This window comes from Amphiura filiformis, chromosome 15 (genome assembly GCF_039555335.1).
Source record: "Amphiura filiformis chromosome 15, Afil_fr2py, whole genome shotgun sequence".
Classification (NCBI taxonomy): domain Eukaryota; kingdom Metazoa; phylum Echinodermata; class Ophiuroidea; order Amphilepidida; family Amphiuridae; genus Amphiura; species Amphiura filiformis.
In genome coordinates this window covers 61,819,308-61,837,331 of record NC_092642.1, presented here as the reverse complement: position 1 = coordinate 61,837,331, position 18,024 = coordinate 61,819,308, and the positions used below count along the sequence as shown (strand labels likewise).

Sequence of the window (18,024 nt, the reverse complement as noted above, 5' to 3'; positions counted from 1 at the left end):
CTCTCTTCCTCCATATCTAATCTATAAGGGTCCTGATCAAATATAAACTTACTGTAATAGAGACTGGGGTGCTGCTCTCTTCCTCCATATCTAATCTATAAGGGTCCTGATCAAATATAAACTTACTGTAATAGAGACTGGGGTGCTGCTCTCTTCCTCCATATCTAATCTATAAGGGTCCTGATCAAATATAAACTTACTGTAATAGAGACTGGGGTGCTGCTCTCTTCCTCCATATCTAATCTATAAGGGTCCTGATCAAATATAAACTTACTGTAATAGAGACTGGGGTGCTGCTCTCTTCCTCCATATCTAATCTATAAGGGTCTTGATCAAATATAAACTTACTGTAATCGAGACTGGGGTGCTGCTCTCTTCCTCCATATCTAATCTATAAGGGTCCTGATCAAATATAAACTTACTGTAATCGAGACTGGGGTGCTGCTCTCTTCCTCCATATCTAATCTATAAGGGTCCTGATCAAATATAAACTTACTGTAATTGAGACTGGTGTGCTGCTCTCTTCCTCCATATCTAATCTATAAGGATCCTGATCAAATATAAACTTACTGTAATTGAGACTGGGGTGCTGCTCTCTTCCTCCATATCTAATCTATAAGGGTCCTGATCAAATATAAACTTACTGTAATTGAGACTGGGGTGCTGCTCTCTTCCTCCATATCTAATCTATAAGGGTCCTGATCAAATACTGGGCCATTGTCATTGACATCTGTTACTGTGATAATCAGAGTTGTAATATCAATCTGCAAGGTAAAAGGAGACAAAGTGTGATTACATGCAGTAGCCAGGGTCTATGGGGTGTACACAGATTTGAGGTCAAAGGTCATAAGTGAAATTATATTGCCATTGTCATTGACATCTGTTACTGTAATAATGAGAGTTGTAATATCAATCTGCAAGGTAAAATGAGACAAAGTGTCATTACATGCAGTAGCCAGGGTCTATGGGGTGTACATAGATTTGGGGTCAAATACTGGGCCATTGTCATTGACATCTGTTACTGTAATAATGAGAGTTATAATATCAATCTGCAAAGTAAATGAGATAAAGTGTGATTGCATGCATTATATGAAACATTGGCATTGGCTATAGCCAGGGTCTATGGGTGTACACAGATTTGGGGTCAAGGTCATTAAGGGAAATTACATGGTACAGTGATGAGACTTGCACATACGCATTGACTTTATCCAGTGTCCAGTATTTGTTTGGGTTCAAAAGCATATTTTCCTAAATATTGCATGATACAGATCAAGCCTTGAGCATAAAAGTCTTGACTAATGACGTCATGAGTGTTTATAGGGTGTTCTCAGATTTGGCCTAGAACACGGCTAGAGGGTCTGTTTTTGGGTCAAATTCGTAAGCTGATCAATGAAAATTGGTGATGTTGACATGATTCAAAACAAAGGTCAAATTTTGTTATTAGATGGATTGTTATTTAAATATGAAACTCATTTAAAGTTCAAATAAAGATATTGATCCATTGTCAAGGAACTGAAAATTAATGCTATTATTTTTATGTGAATATAATCTTTGGAGGAAGACAAAAATTCACAATGCAGAACCGTAATTAAGGCTTCTTCATCTTGCGTATGTACAATATATACCAAAGTGTAGTTACACTGGTTGCAGAATTGTACAGATACAAAAAACTGCCAGGGATCGCTACATGGACGCTTCTGCAATGACCCCTGAGGTATGTGCATCTAACCATGGTGGGGTGACCAGCACGTAAATAAATATCCACTCCCCCTGCGCAGCAGGTGTACTAGCTAAGGTTACGTCGAACCAGTAGCAAGAACATGTACTGGACTAAAATGACAGAATACGAGTTCTTGACCTGACATGGCTAATCCACTATTTTGTTCACGGTCAGTAACCACAGCAATTTCTAGTTCTATTTCTTTTAGAGCACTCCATTTGCTCATTTCATGGTTCCGCCATAGACAAGGAGAGACTGGAATGTCCCATTACCTGTTACAGATAGAGGGTTTCAACAGGTTTGAACTGTCAAGTTACCATCAGGACTATACTATGATCAGCTCTTAATAGGCGGGAATTATTCGGTTTTTGTTACTGCGCGAGTCAATAAAGTTCCAACTTACGCACGCGTAAGTTCACAAAAGCACGGGTCATTCGCGCAAAACGCAAAGCGCAGTTCGCGTAGGTGCTGCGCCTAGCTATGTGTACGCCATTCTGTATCAATACACGATGTTATGAGTCCCGCCTATTAAGAGCTGATCAGAGTATAGCTCTCACTTCTTCAGGACAAAACTAGAGAGTCCTGAAGATTAACCCCATGAGAACTACCTGCCTTTTTGGTCAAAAAGAAGTTTTCATTATCAATTGGACCAATCAGCAACATTGTTAAAATAATATTATTTCACCACACAAAAAAATTGGGGTGAATTATTTGCAAAGCTCCATTCTGATTGGTGATTAAAGTGAAGATATCACGTAATTGACCAATCAGAGACAATGTTAGATCGACAGGCAGTGCTCAGGGCTCTAGAGAGCCGATCTAGCAAACTGTCTATGTTTACTAAACCAGTTGAAACGCTCAATCTGACTCATGAATACACACATAAAAGCCTATCTAGCAATTATTACCTGTTTTCCATCAGATGCCCTTATTGTTATGACATAAGATCCAACACCATTAGGGGGATCGGTTTCCAGGGGACCAGATACAGTAATAATACCTCTGAAAAGACAGAATCATAAAGTCGGGGGTTTAGGACAGAAAGCCCCATCTGCAATAGCTGCCAGATGTTATATTGGGAGATTAAGTACAATATAGAATGCAGTAGTTGTCAAAATGTCTATAGGGCAGCTATTGCAGATAGGACCTTCTGGTCCTTAACCCCTGAAGTGTAACAACATGATTATACGCAATGCATTTTAATTCAATCACAGATAATAAATTCAAATATGCGGACGCACATGCAGGTTATTTAAAAACTATAATGACTGCATCTTGTAGTACAAAAGTTCTCTTTACAATGATCTGTGTTATGGGATATGTCATGTGGAACAATTTACACACTCGATGCCTGCTGTACTTGGATATTGCATGATTGCATTTTTTGCATTTCAGCATTTTCATGACCATATTTCAGTAGAACATGATGAAAAACATCCACAGTCCAAATTTGGTGGGAATCGGATCATGAGGGCCCGAGATATGGCCGCATGAATACCTAATTAGCCCCATTGAAATCAGTGTAAATTGGCCTGGTTCATAAGGGAAACAAGCAACTTCTTTGTTCATCCTGTCTCTTTAAAACTTTGTTTATCTTTGTAAGTGAAATAAATGAAAATACATTAATTATTCTACCAATGTACTTACTCTGGGGGATCCGAGATGACGAATGGAGCTCCTGATGGATTGGAATCTATTATGGTATATGTGATATCAGGATTCTCATCATCATCTGTCGCCTGACAAAAAATATTGGGAGAAAAATGTTGATCATGTCATGAACTATTGGTACCTCATTTGCTGAGCAAGCCGCATAACATTGCATGATCCTGGTGTGACCCCATTATTTTTATGCCATTACCAAGGCATATGCATCATCAGCCTGTGCAGAAATGTACTGGTAGTAACATTAAACATGTACATGTATGACCCATTGACAGCCTCATCAACCAACTTTACCTCATTAAAATACAGATTTTGGTATCAGGTCAAAGCTCATATTTTTCTCATCAGACCATAATAATGTTAGGCCTGAATACGGTCAGTTTTGGCAGTATGGTCACTGTGATTCACATTTTTGCTTTTAAAATCCACTTGAGCAATTTTACTTAAAACATGGAATAAGAACATTTTGGTGATTAAAGTTAGGATTAGGGTTATTTTGTGTTTGCTGGGTACTCATACTATGACAGTAATCACTATAAATCCTATCTTAGCATCCTCAGGTAAAGTTACATTGTAACTTGGTTAGGGTTAGGATTATTTTGTATGTGCTGGGTACTTGTATGCATACTATGACAGTTACAATCACTATATATCATATCTTAGCATATTCAGGGTAAAGTTGTATCATTGCTTAGTTAGGGTTAGGGTTAGGGTTATTTTGTGTTTCCTGGGCACTTGTATGCATACAGGTAAAGTTGCATCATAGCTTGGTTAGGGTTAGGGTTATTTTGTGTTTCCTGGGTAGTGGGTACTCATACTATGACAGTAATCATTATATATCCTATCTTAGCATCCTCAGATCAAGTTACATCATAGCTTGGTTAGGGTTAGGGTTATATTATGTTTGCTGTGTACTTACTATGACAGTAATCACTATAAATCCTATCCCAGCATCCTCGGGTAAAGTTGCATCGTAGCCTGGTTTCTGGAAAACAGGCGAGTTATCATTGATATCTGTGATAGTCACAATAACTGTGGTTGTGTCAGACCTAAAAGGAATAAGCAAAATATATACAGCTCTAGTTTAAACCATGGCAAAAATCCAGACAGTCAAGTATAAATAGCCAGTCATGGTAGCGACCAGCCTGACGTGAAGGTTTCCTGCTGATGCGCTCTGTACTCCCAATTTGGGTATCCCGATCGGATGGAACCAGGTCAGTCTAGCCTAACATGACATTTCTTACTCGTCCTAATAATCATTATGGGTTTAAAATGTTTTTTTAGATGGAGTTATATGCTTTCTAAGTTTACATTACAAGTTCAACCCCACTTCAAGGTTCCTAAAAACCTATAGTTATTTAAAGGCCTATTCAGCGATTTGCTCATCCAGAGGATTGTAAAAACCATCAAACCTCAGATTTTGGCACCTTTATTAGTGTCATAGTTGTGCTAGATGGGGCTTCAACTTTGTCGATACTGGTGTTTTTCTCTGTTTTTGACAAATTATTTATTTCAAAAATACCTAATGACAATTGTAATGACTTATCCTTCACCTTTGGGTGTAATTTTTTCACCTTTAAGCTGGGATCACCGAATGAGCCTTTTAAGTACCACTTTGTGAAGAATACTTAACAGAATGACATATACCCACATGCACACCCCTACACAAACAAAATAGTCACGAATTTTAAAACCATTCCTATCATTTAAAACTCTTAATATAAAAAAAAAAAAAATCTGAAGTCCCTAAATTTACAAGTACTAATATTATTAAGGATGGGTCCAGTGTTCCATACAAAACAGCAAATTCAGACAGATGTTCACACAAATGTACAGACACACTGACAGACAGAAAACAGACAAAGAGAGGGACATGAGAGAGAAAAGAGATGTTTAAACTTACAATACTGGTGCTGTTGTTGTATCCTGTGCTTCTATAAACAGTGTATACTCAGACACAAGCTCTCTGTCAATGGTGTCAGAATTCACTTTTATTTCACCGTCATCACTATCTACTATAAACAGGTTTTCACCACCATTACTAGCTGATTTCAGTAGGTAGAGTATATTATCAGTGGTTCCTTCGTCATTCAAAGCTGTCACCTTGGGAATAAAATGAGGTTGCATTATTATGTGTTCAATAAACATAGAGAAGTTTTAATTGAGGATTATCATGAAAGTTTTCTCCTTTCTCACGACCTAACCGATTTATATAGAATGAGTTATTCCAGTTGAAATCCATACAACCCCTATATGGCAGACATGATCTTAATCTGTCACACAGGGGGTGTAGATTTCTTATGGAGTCATCCATTTGGGTAGCATCATTTAAAATTCATACTCCCTGTGAAAAAGATTAAGCTTATGTCTACCATACAGGCGTAGGAATTTCAACTGGACTAGCTAGCCAAATAAAATGAAATTGAATCACCTTCCATAAGCACTTATGAATAAGCAGTAGTGTATAGCCAGCGGGGTGGCAGGGTGACAAAAAATGAAAGAAAAAAGTGCCCCTCTGACAAAAAATGAAAGAGAAAATCTGGAGGGCAAAGGAAAAGGAAAGGGGCAAGGAGCCTCTTTTCCACCAAAATTCATCCCTATAATGGGCCAAAATAGTGTAAAATACAAATTGTTTGCACGCTGCGAACGCACACTGTAACTATAAAGCCCTTTTTATCTCGATCATGGGCGAAAATAGTGTAAAATACAAGATCTGTGCACGCTATGCAATAATCATCACAAAGCCTTATTTGGAAGCTTGAAGATATTATATGATACAACAGCAATTTTTTTTCATCTGTGCCCCCAAAAATTTATTTTGTCCCCTCTGCCCCCTGTGAATAAGACAAACCTGTACAATAAACGTTCCTACTGCTGCTCCTTCAGGTACAGATCCTGTGTATAAGTCACTTTCAAAGCTGGGAGCAATATCATGTGCCGGAAACACGCTCACTGTAATATCGGTAGTCTCCACCGCGCAAGGAGGAATTACAAATGCATTGTCGTCTCTCACTGAAACCTGTGCACAAAAAGAAGTTAAGAATCATATACTTGCAAAAAGTCACATTGGTGATCTACCAGGGGCAAAATTATCCCACTTACCTAGCTACATCTGCCAAGCTACATCCCTGTGGAAATGTAGGCCCATGCACGTTTCTGGCACCTGCGGGGTCAGTGGTTCAAAACCGCACCCGATAAAAAAAGTTTTCTCTTCTTCTTCTTTCTTCCTACCTTCATTCTTTACATCCTCTCGTCAACAAGTAACTGAGGTGTTAGGGTTAAGAACACCTTAATTGTCCTCCTTTATGTGTATATTAACCCTAACCGTACCAAACATTAAAAAAACCTTGATTCCAAAAGAATATGCATGGGCAGGTATCCATGTGATGCGATTGCATCATCATACGAACAGTCATATGGCTACACCTCCATGGGAAGGTAGGGGTGTGCACGTCTATGGCACCTGTGGGGCCGGTGGTTCAAAACCACACCTGAGAAAAAAGGTTTTCTCTTCTTCTTTCGTCCTTCCTTCTTTCCTTCACCATTGCCAAAAAGCAACTGGGGTGTTAGGGTTAAAGAACAAAAACAACTGGGGTGTTAGGGTTAAAGAACATAAGGCCACTTACCTGAATGGAGTAGACATCAACATCAATGGACGTATCTGTTGTTACCATGTACCACTCCATCGTGTTATCCATAGAGTCTTCAGAAGCTGGCAGAAACTGAAACTTTCCTCCTGATGAGTCGCTCTCAATGTTTATGGTACCATTGTATATCTGAAATTATAAGATTAAAAACAAAAAGTGCTGTGATTTATATTGTGTTATGCATAAGAATAAGCCCACAAATCTCGGTATGCTTTACAGGAATTTGTTGACCACTATATGGCCAAATCCACATCATATACATTTATATAAACCATTTTGCAAGAAATAAGGATATAAATTCAAAAAGCACACAACTTAGACATACCACAATAAACCATCACAACCAGATTCAACTCCTAAAGTTATTGTACAGGTAATAAAGAAAATAATTCATTTCATGTACATATCCTTAAAACTTTTGAATCCATGCTTTCTTCAAATGTTTTCAGTTTTGACAGACAGTTGCCATGGCAATTGCCATGAGCATGAAAGTTAGTCTTAAAAACACAGTGGTCAATCTGTCATCCTAACCAGCTGGACTTCACTTGGGTCACCATACTATATGCCCTCTGTAAATTCCAGCCCTGAAACTCACTCCCCTGCCCAGCTGACCTCCAGAGCACCAGGAATGTGTTGACATGCAAAAGGTCAAACATCAGCAGGTGTCGAGGTATATAAGATCAAATTATGAAATCCAATATCAGAAAATGAAACCAGTGAAACAAAATTAATTACCCTCGCTTTTCTCTAATCGAGGGTAATTTTGTCAAAGTTCTTTAAGGACCCGTCGACGAAATGTTGATAAGTTCCTTGCCCAGAGGAATTTCATGTGAGCTCAATTATTTCTCAAGAATAAACAGGGAATGTGCCAGGGCTCGCACCAATGCATCAGATCCTAAAGCTGACTTAACTATCACTAGATCAGAGTGATTGTGATGCATCACTTTTGAAAAGTGATGGGCAATGTTAGAGATTTACAGTACATTGCTCATCCCTTTTGCACTTATACTAATCATGGCGATGGTTATTACAGACGCCAATAAAATATTCAAAATAAAACAAAATGCATTAATTAATTAATTCACTTCCAAAAGTTGATCAAAAGAGTAAATTAATTAACAAAATAATAGATCCAGTTGGTAGGTAATGGGGAGTTTGTGTGGCAGACTTGATCTACACTATTCCCAGCTCCGGCATAGTGTCCAACCAATGTTTGTATTGGAGAATAGGTATGGATTCGCATACTAACTCGAACTAGCCGTTATCCTAACCCTAAAACTTAATCCTAATAATCACTTACGGGTAGCGGAAGAGATCATTATAACTTTAGGTGATGAAAACAAAACCCCGTTCTACTGACCCGACCACCTCAGATTTTGCATCTTGGGAATATTTTTTAGCTGAATGAAATTAAAAACAGCTATTTTGTGGCCAAAGTGATTTGCTTTAGACTGAAATTTGTAACAAAAAAATGTTCAGACAAATTCAAATTGCGAAAAAATAATACCACAAAATAATCACAGTTTATAGTACAAAATACAATACCTGATCTCCATCTTCGGCCCTCAAAATAAACCTGCCATCAGCACCCAATACATAGCTTGTGCCTTGTTCTAGTGTACCGGTGTACATGTCTTCAGTGAATGATGGACACTGATCATTGATGTCTCCAACTGTTATCACAACAGTAGTAATACCAGATCTGGAATAGATTTAATGTACATAAATGATTGACATGATGTACCATAATGTTTATATCAAATGGGCTGCTTGTTTTCAGTTGACAAGGGGCAGTCTTCAGTAAACGGCTCCTTTTACGGCTACCAAACCTTTAAATTGAGCAGACAGGCGAGGTCTGCTTGTTTTCTGTTGACAAGGGCAGTCTTCAATGAACGGCTCTTTTCAGAGCCACCAAACCTTTAAAATTAGCAGATAGGCGAGGTTTACTTGTTTTCTGTAGACAAGGGACAGTCTACAGTGAACAGCTCTTTTCAGAGCCCCCAAACCCTTTAGAATTAGCAGATAGGAGAGATCTGCTTGTTCTCTGTTGACAAGGGGCAGTCTTCAGTGAACGGCTCTTTTCAAAGCCATTAGTAAGCAAGGGGCAGCCTACATGTTTCATTCTTAGGTACTTTGTCCTGAAGAAGTCAGAGCTACTTCTGACAAAAGCTTGACAGTTCTCAACTTGTCCGACGGCAAACCCGCTAAAAAATAAACCACACTAATTGTTATGAATTCCCGTCGTAAAAGCCTATCCCACAATCAAATGGGCACTTGATGATCCAGCATCAGAAACCATCAGAAACCTAGGTCCGTAACCACAAAAGAGTTAGACCGGGTCTAAAGTTAGACCTGGTCTAAGTGGATTTTATAGTTCCATCAGGAATGGTCCTTTACTCCTATTAAAGTAGCTAGCAAATTCTAAAGATTTAAATGCAGAGTTCAAAAATAATACACAATATCTTAAGCAAATGTAAAGGAAAATGTCCTTTCTCCTGGGACTAAATTCCACTTAGACCAGGTCTAACTTTAGACCCGGTCTAACTCTTTTGTGCATATGGACCCTAATGTTTGTAAGCTTATATCTTTCATGCAGATTGTCACTTGACAAAGATTTTTCAGTTATCAACACCTACAAATTACAACACATTGGCCTATTCGCTGGCGTAGTGCACGTTAGAATATGACCGTTGCTAGGTCAAATGGCTCACACTTTCTTTGTTACAAACCACTGATCGAAATGATCGTAACACAAAGCCTATGGCATATCATAATTCGGAACGGATGTATGAGCCCAGGCTTGAACCAGTAACTAATGGTTACTAACGTGCACTACGGCAGCGAATGGAGCCCTGTAATACATGTAAATAGGTGTAACTTGAACATTCAATTTCCGAATCAACCGAAATTTTGAAAATAAGCTTTTTTCTTGAATATCTATTGAACCATACCCTGGACTGGGCTTCCGGGTCTTAATCCTCTGAGCACTCCCTGCCGATCTAACATTGCCTCTGATTGGTCAATTATGTGATATCTTCACTTCAATCACCAATCAAAATGGAGCTTTGCAAATAATTCACCCCAATTTTTTTGTGTGGTGAAATTATTGTAACAATGTTGCTGATTGGTCCAATTGATAATGAAAACTTCTTATTGGCCAATCGGCAGGTAGTTCTCAGGGGGTTAAAATGGTGGCCACTGCACACATCAGCATGGGAATAAAGGGGAAATTATCACATGGTTGCATAGTTTGCAAGTGCATTTTGATCCAAAATCTTAAATAATAAATTGGCAATAATAAATAAAACCTAACCCTAATTCTGATTTCTAACCCTAAATATAACTAAACCATAACCCCAACCCTCATCCTATCCTAACCCTAACAAGGTGCTACAATAATGTGTAAGAAAACAATTAACCCAAAACGAAGGATTGGGTTAATCCATCTGAAATCCCCACTACCCCTATGGAAGATTTTAGAAATATCTTCCACAGGGTATGTTTTTTCAAATGTACCATAATTGGTCAGGGTGAATCATTTTAAAACCTATACTCCCCCTGCATAATGGCTTTACCTATATTTACCACAACTGTGAGTATTTCAAATGGAAGTTACCCAATTGTCTATTCTATTTGAAACTTGTACTCCCTCTGTGGAAGACTTTAGCTAAATCTTCCACAGGGGTAGTGTAAATTTTAAATGGAATAGCACATTGTTCATTTTACCTCTGTGGTGACAATCTTGTATCGGTGGCCTCAACAAACAGGACAAACTCAAGCACAAGTTCTGCATCAATTCCTCCATCTCGTACTGTTATATCTCCTGTGATTGGGTCGATCTTGAAGAACCGTGTCCCCTGATAACTTCCTGATTTGACACGGTATACAATACCTTCGCTAGTACCATCCTTGTTTTTGGCTGAAACCTTTAAGACAAAAAAAAGCAGGAATTTGTTAAATAAAACTACATAAATTTTGGGTGATTTGATCAACATGCACTTCAATCACCTACCAGCAGTGTGGTATTTAAGGGGGGTGAGAGGTTAAGTGGAATATTTTCTAAGCACCATGCGGCCTGTACACAAAGCTGAAAGATGAAGGTCAGCCAAATCCAATGATATTTGGTATGTAGTCTAGCTAGGTCAGATGGTTCACAACTATGATAGTAAAAAATCAGGTGACCCCCTGGGGAAATTCCATGACCCCCTAAAATTGGCCCTCTTTTGACCTGTCTCAGAATTGATACAGCTTAAAAATGAACAACATTTGACATCATGAAAATGTCCTTTGAAATAACCTGGGTCTGACAGAAAGTTGAACATATTGGAATTGAACTATGCTTTATAAGATGACCTATTCAGAAAAATTTATTTCTTTTGATATAATTACGTAATATCATCGTGGAATTTGGGCAAAAACATGATTTTTCATAATTTTGAAAGTAGCGAAAAAAGAGCATTTTCAAATCACATTTTCTGCTATATTCAGGCTAACATTGGATCAAACCTTTTGGATAATATAACCACCATGTTGTACTTCTGAAATATGTTTAAATTAGCGTGGGACTTTTTTCCTATACTGCAGGGGAGTTTGTTGATTTTGGCGGATTTCCGTTTTTTGCTCTTTTTTTGTAGACTCAATTAGCGTTTTCCAATGTATAAACATACTAATTATTTTACATTCACAATCGGCTTCAATTCTCAAACAAGGTTATTATTGATTTAAGTTTGATAACTATTTTCATGTGGATTTTGCTCTTTTATTATAGTGGAATTTGTCAATTTTCATGGAATTTGCATATGAATCTCCCTGCTAACTAATGATATGAAACTCGGGTTTCCTAGATTGATATGATATTTATTTTGATTGCTGATTTTAGAAATATGTTTCTAATAACAGAATGTGGTTTTTTTTTAATGGAATTTGTTTTTTTTTATGGAATTTGTGTCTTTAAACATATTTTCGAAAGTGGAATTTGCAACCAACATTACACTGTTTAGGTAATAAATCATATTTAAAATAAAATTGACTAATATTTAGTTAACTGTTAGATCAGGCAAAAAACAACAACACATTTATAACAAAACAAAACAAACACCACGCCATACTTCATATAATATCTACTACCAATGCAATGGAATTTTCATTTCTTTTCAAAGGCGAATTTGATAATATGAGTTATCTATCAAATAACATGTACAGGTACTTCAAGCATTGTCTAAAATTGGATGTGAATATGTACATGTAATGATGTACGTTTACAATATCTCATTGAGCGTGAGACTCGCGCATTCGGGGACTTTATCAGGTGTCAGATCTATTGCCATTTGGTCTAATACCATTTGGTCTAATACCCATTTTATCTACAGACTTGACATTTAGTATGGAATATTTTCTCGCAAAATTCGAGGACTGGGCTGGAATTTCGGACTTTATGCAAAATTGATCTGTTATTATCAAAATCAAATGTATAGGGGTTTGAGGTGATATTTCCTAAACTTCGTCAGCAATTGGCATTTATCACATTTGAAATACACTTGCAATGTACACATTTTTGAACATGGGAGGAGATTAAAATATGGCTCTTAAAAGTGGTGCGTACTCAGAAAGTTTAAATGACCCCGGGGTCAAATGTTATAAACTTATGGTACAAAAACAACTGCGCGGATTTCTGGTTGTTCAATGAACTCACACTGCTTCTTTGTGTACAGTAAGATTGTAAGGGGCTATTCAAACTTTCTGAGTTCGTACCACTTTTAAGAGCCATATTTTTAAAGCTCCTCCCACTTTCAAAACTGGTAAATTACAAGTGCATTTCAGTTCTGATGAACACTTATTGGTATTAAGGTTCAGTAAACATCACCTTAAACCTCAATAAATTTGATAATAACAGAATGATGTTGCTCACATTCAGAAATTTTACCCCCACAAAAATCCAATTCAGTCTCCTTAAAACCGCAATTTTAGGATAATTCACTACATTATGAGCGTCATAATGTTAACTAATGGAATTTGGAAAGCACATTTTCTGTCAAAAAATTATGTTACACCATCTCCCGACACACGCCGATTAATATTTAGCCCGTGCGGTTTATGCAGACCCCTTCCAGACCAGTCTTGGAATTTTGCAAAAAAATATTCCATACTAAATATCAAGTCTGTATATACAAAAGGTCTAGTACCAGAAAGGCTATAATTACCACGTCTAATAATCATATAGTCTAATGTCCATTTAGTATAACATTGTTTGGTCCATTAACCAGTATGTCTACTGACCATATAGACTAATAACCATTTGGTCTAATATTTTTGGCCCCACATATATGTGGGGCTATGTTATCATCCAAATGGTTGACTGGTTGTTTGTTTCTTTGTATTTTTGTTTGGCTGTCCGGGCGGAAGCAAATTCATTAATCCACTGTGCAGCTTAAACGTAATAACCTATCAATTTCAAACTTGGTTTGGTGATTGGTCATGGTAGCTTGATGTGCTGTATAGTTTTCTGTCATGTTATTGGCATATTTATGAATATTAATTAGCTTATTTGCATATTTTGCCTACATTTTGCAGCTACATTCACTCTGCAGCTTAAACGCAATAACCGATCAACTTCAAACTTGATTTGGTGATTGAATATGGTGGCCTGGTGTGCTGTATAGTTTGTGTCATGTTATTTGTATATCAATGAATATTGATGAGCTGATTTGCATATTTTGCTTACATTTTCATCAATCCACTCTACAGCTTAAGCGCAACAACCGATCATCTTCTAACTTGGTCTTGTGATACATGTAGTATATGGTGGCCTGATGTGCTGGATAGTTTTGTGTCATGTTATTTGCATATATTATTATTGATATTAATGAGCTTATTAACATATTGCATATTATTTGTTGTTTCCACACCTTTGGGTGGGGGCCACCTTAATTATAAACCGCGTAAATTCTAGTATTATTAACAATCTGGCCTAATTACCTTTGATTTAATAACCGTTTGGTCTATTAACCGTATGGTCTAATAACCAGTTATAATCTAATACTATGTCGTGTATTTGCCAATTCATCAAAAAAAATCGTCTACAACTGGTTACGGGCTGTAAAATATATGTAAATGAGGCAGACACGTGTATAAATATACTACATTCATCAAATATAGTTTACCCAAAAATTAAGAAGAAGACATATCACGGCCTGCATGTATTGAAAGTGACATTTTACCGGGCTATTTGTTCTTCTTTTCCGGTCTTTACAAGGTATAATATAACCGGTATAGGCTCATCATGCATCACCGGGGGGTGCCACAGGCATGGGACATGGGCCAGTATGAGTTATCTGTCACTCCAAACTTTAAAAGCGAAATAGGTTTCTATGGGGTTGACCCATAATTTTCATGTCAAAAAGGGAGGGGCCTTTGAGGTCTGTAAAGGGTGGCCCGAAAAATTTTCGCGATTTGCATCAGCCCCCCCCCCCACAAGTGTTTGTGAACTATTGGGTTTTGGTCTAAATGGTAAATAGGACCAAATGGTTATTGTACCAAATGGTAATGGGACCAAGTGGATGTAGTAAATTAAAATCTAACAAATTCTCACGCATCATCAAATTTAATTTAGGGATTCATTCATGAAAACCACGCTTATACCAGAACATTTTGTGATACTATACTATTTCTTCATCATATACCATTATTTCTCCACCTCACCTCCTGCCACGCAAATCAGCCGGTCCTAAGCGCTGGGCCATATATCGCCGTTGTTTAGTCTCAAACAATCAAGCGCGTTAGGTAGCGCCATGTATGTATGAGCATATATGAATGTAAATTATTGACCAAATACAGCCAAAAATGGGACATTTGGACATTAAAAAGTCACTTCTAGGTAAAAACTTGCACTCAGTTGTTATTAATAATCTACATACTGATGTTATATAATATTTTCTTTCTGATTAATACAAATTGTACATAGTATTAGAAAATATTAATATGCTCATTTTGATTTGGTTGATTTACGAACTAATGCAAAATGCAATATTTTAAAGACCCCTCATAACAAATTGGAAAAAGATCCCACAATAGAAAAAGCATTTTCCTATAGTCAAAGGATGGGAAATGTTCATCTAAAAAGGTCATATCAAACTCAGCCTGAATAAAGGCAATAATTAAGTTAGAAATTAGGTACAATTTGCATTTTTTTCTCATTTTTACATTTTGAAAATATGGCTATATTGAGTTTATGAAAAATCCACCTTAATGAAATTGCTGGCTTCTGCAAATTTGTGAGGAGATTCACCAATATATGTATTTTCAATGCCAATTTGTTTGGGACCTGTTGAATTATGGAGTTTCTTACAATATTTCCTTGAAATGCGATGAAAAACTGCTTTTTAAAACATATTTTAGGTGATTTTGGAGGCGATTTTTAGGGGTGGTCATATTTTTAATGGGGGCTCAGAGAATTTTTTAGTGTCGTGATTGAAAAGTGTTATCAAAACCTATCAATGTCCCAAAATATTATTGATGGCGGCCGACCTTCATCTTTCACGTCTGCAGGAAATTAGAAAATATGCCACTTAAATGGACCTCCCCCCCCAGGGTTTAGTTTGCTAATTCAACCCTGCCCCCAAAAGAAAATTTCACCCCTCCCTACAACCAACCAACAAAAGAAATTTCAACCCCCTCAAATAGTGAAAAATTTAAATTGGCCCGGTAAACACACAATGTCACCTTTAATAACAGTGTAAATTTACATTTTTTCCGTGCTTTGTGTGTACATGTAACTGTCGCAATAACACAGGGCCAAAATGATGTCAACTGGGAAATTTGCTATCTTTGCTCCTAAGACAACTGACTGTGATGCACCACTGAACACGTAAATTTTTTACAAAGACCACCAGCACACTTCATCAACAATTTATTCCACTACTACTATTATATATGTATATCCCAGTATTATTTCCCTTATATAGTGTAGGTCCTCTCAGTACTAATTAACTTTTATTCTTAGTCAGTGAGAGTGATCATTATGTAGATACATAATCTGATTGGACAATCGCATGATTTTGGGTGCCGTCTATTAGGCCGTAGATGATTACGTCATCGTGAGTGTTGAATCTGGCGTAACACGCTCATAGAGGTACAGCGTATGTATCACGTTAGGCGCGAGGCGCAGTGCGGAATACTTTCGCCGCACGCGCTTGTCTGTATAACAAAAGAAGTTGTAAACAAGTTTCGTTCATTTTAGAAAAAGGGGAGTTTTTATAACGGTAACATAATTTTTGGTTTAAAAAATAGTTTACAGTAATTAAAATAACATTTAACTGACTAAGAATGAGAATAAACGATAGGAATTTTTATTTTCACTATCCTCTACCTATGATAGACGACAGGCAGGTCCAATATTTTTATCTTAGTTGCGCCGGCATCCACTACTCAAAATATTGGACCTGCCTGTCGTCTATCACAGGTAGAGGATAGTCAAAATAAAAATTCCTATCATTTATTCTCTAAATTACCCCTGCCACTCTTACCTCCCTTACATCTGGATGTAAATTGATCAAGTCAAAAATGAAGGCACTGTAGCGCAACGGTAAAGGCTTCAACTCATAACCGTGAGGTAGCAATTGCGGTTGTGGGTTCGAGTCCTGTCAGCGACAACATGTTGTGCACTTGGGCAAGGTGCTTTACCTCGCTTGCCTTAACCCACGCAGTGTAATAGGAAGGGATAATTACAATCTGAGTGCAGGGAGGAGCTGTGCTATGGTTGCGCACTTGTTGACATGAAATGATTCTGATGTATCTCAGTGCAGGGACTGCCTTTTGAGGAGAGCGAGAGGAATCGCTCTCTACTGCTCTCCTTAAATCTGATATAGGAGAGTGATTTTTAGCTCTCCTTATTTGACCATTATCCTCTTTCACTCTATTGTAAATGCTCTAAACAGCTCTCCTTGAAGGCTCGAGAAGAGCTATTTAATGCTCTCCTGCAAATTCCAATAGAGCTGTAGCAGAATAATTTGTGTGCTGGTGCACTCTAGTGAACTGCACATTAAATCAAATACACATATTTTTATTTATTTATTACATTCTGCTATATTAATCCATATTGAGTCTTAATTATTATATAGAGTACCGAAGTGTGACGTCATGAAATTTTCTTTTTTGCATTTCAGCCTTTTCATGACCATATTTCAGTAGAACATGATGAAAAACATCCACAGTACACAAATTTGGTGGGAATAGGGATCATGAGGGCCGAGATATCGGCCCTCATGACACCTAATTACCCCATTGAAAGCAGTGTAAATTGGCCTGGCTCATCACTGTTTGGAACCAGGCCAATGAAAATGCTGAAATGCAAAAAAAGTTTTTTGTGACGTCATCACTTCGGTACTCTATATATTAAACAATAATGGGCTATTCCGTTTAAAGTTCACACTGCACCTGTGGAAGATTTAAGGGCAATATCTTCCACAGGGGGAGTATTAATTTCAAATGGAATTAGCACATTAGCCAACTCCATTAGCTTCTGTTTGAAATCCACCCTCCCTCTGTGGAAGATCAGATTGAATTTTTCTCAGAGGGTGTATGGAATTCAAACGGAACTGTCTAATATGTTCATTCTGGGACAATTAAAATCCAAACTCCCCCTGTGGAAGATATTTCCAAAATCTTCCGCAGGTGGAATGTGAACTTTAAATGGAACAGCCCAATGTCAATCTGTTCACCCAAACCCTGTAAACAGATATGAAATTAAAGTTACAATTTTTTAGTTACCTTTCAATTTAACCTTTGACCTTTCAATTGACCTAGGTTACTTACCTGAATTATAAAGAAATCTGGCAATGATGATTCCGGGACAGTAGCCTCATATGGATCCTGGTCAAACACTGGAACCATGTCATCTGTCACCGCAATGGTGACATTGGATAGATCCCGAGGGCAAGTAATAACAGCTGTATCGTCTGTCACATAAACCTGAAGAAAAAAGTAAATTATTACATA

The 18,024-nt window shown here is 37.4% G+C and overlaps 1 protein-coding gene across 1 annotated transcript in view; it reads right to left on the bottom strand.

The window, feature by feature from the left end:
- Nucleotides 1–962: 962 nt before the first annotated feature.
- LOC140171090 (cadherin EGF LAG seven-pass G-type receptor 2-like) overlaps nucleotides 963–18,024 on the bottom strand; it is a 29,898-nt gene continuing 12,836 nt past the window's right edge. Inside the window, exons 9-18 of the mRNA XM_072194259.1 lie at nucleotides 17,842–17,997; nucleotides 10,759–10,958; nucleotides 8,578–8,734; nucleotides 7,012–7,161; nucleotides 6,237–6,404; nucleotides 5,289–5,488; nucleotides 4,305–4,434; nucleotides 3,368–3,459; nucleotides 2,629–2,722; nucleotides 963–1,049 (exon numbers count right to left, since the gene is read on the bottom strand). Of these exons, the coding sequence (XP_072050360.1) occupies nucleotides 963–1,049; nucleotides 2,629–2,722; nucleotides 3,368–3,459; nucleotides 4,305–4,434; nucleotides 5,289–5,488; nucleotides 6,237–6,404; nucleotides 7,012–7,161; nucleotides 8,578–8,734; nucleotides 10,759–10,958; nucleotides 17,842–17,997 (1,434 nt within the window). The remainder of the gene's footprint in view (nucleotides 1,050–2,628; nucleotides 2,723–3,367; nucleotides 3,460–4,304; nucleotides 4,435–5,288; nucleotides 5,489–6,236; nucleotides 6,405–7,011; nucleotides 7,162–8,577; nucleotides 8,735–10,758; nucleotides 10,959–17,841; nucleotides 17,998–18,024) is intronic.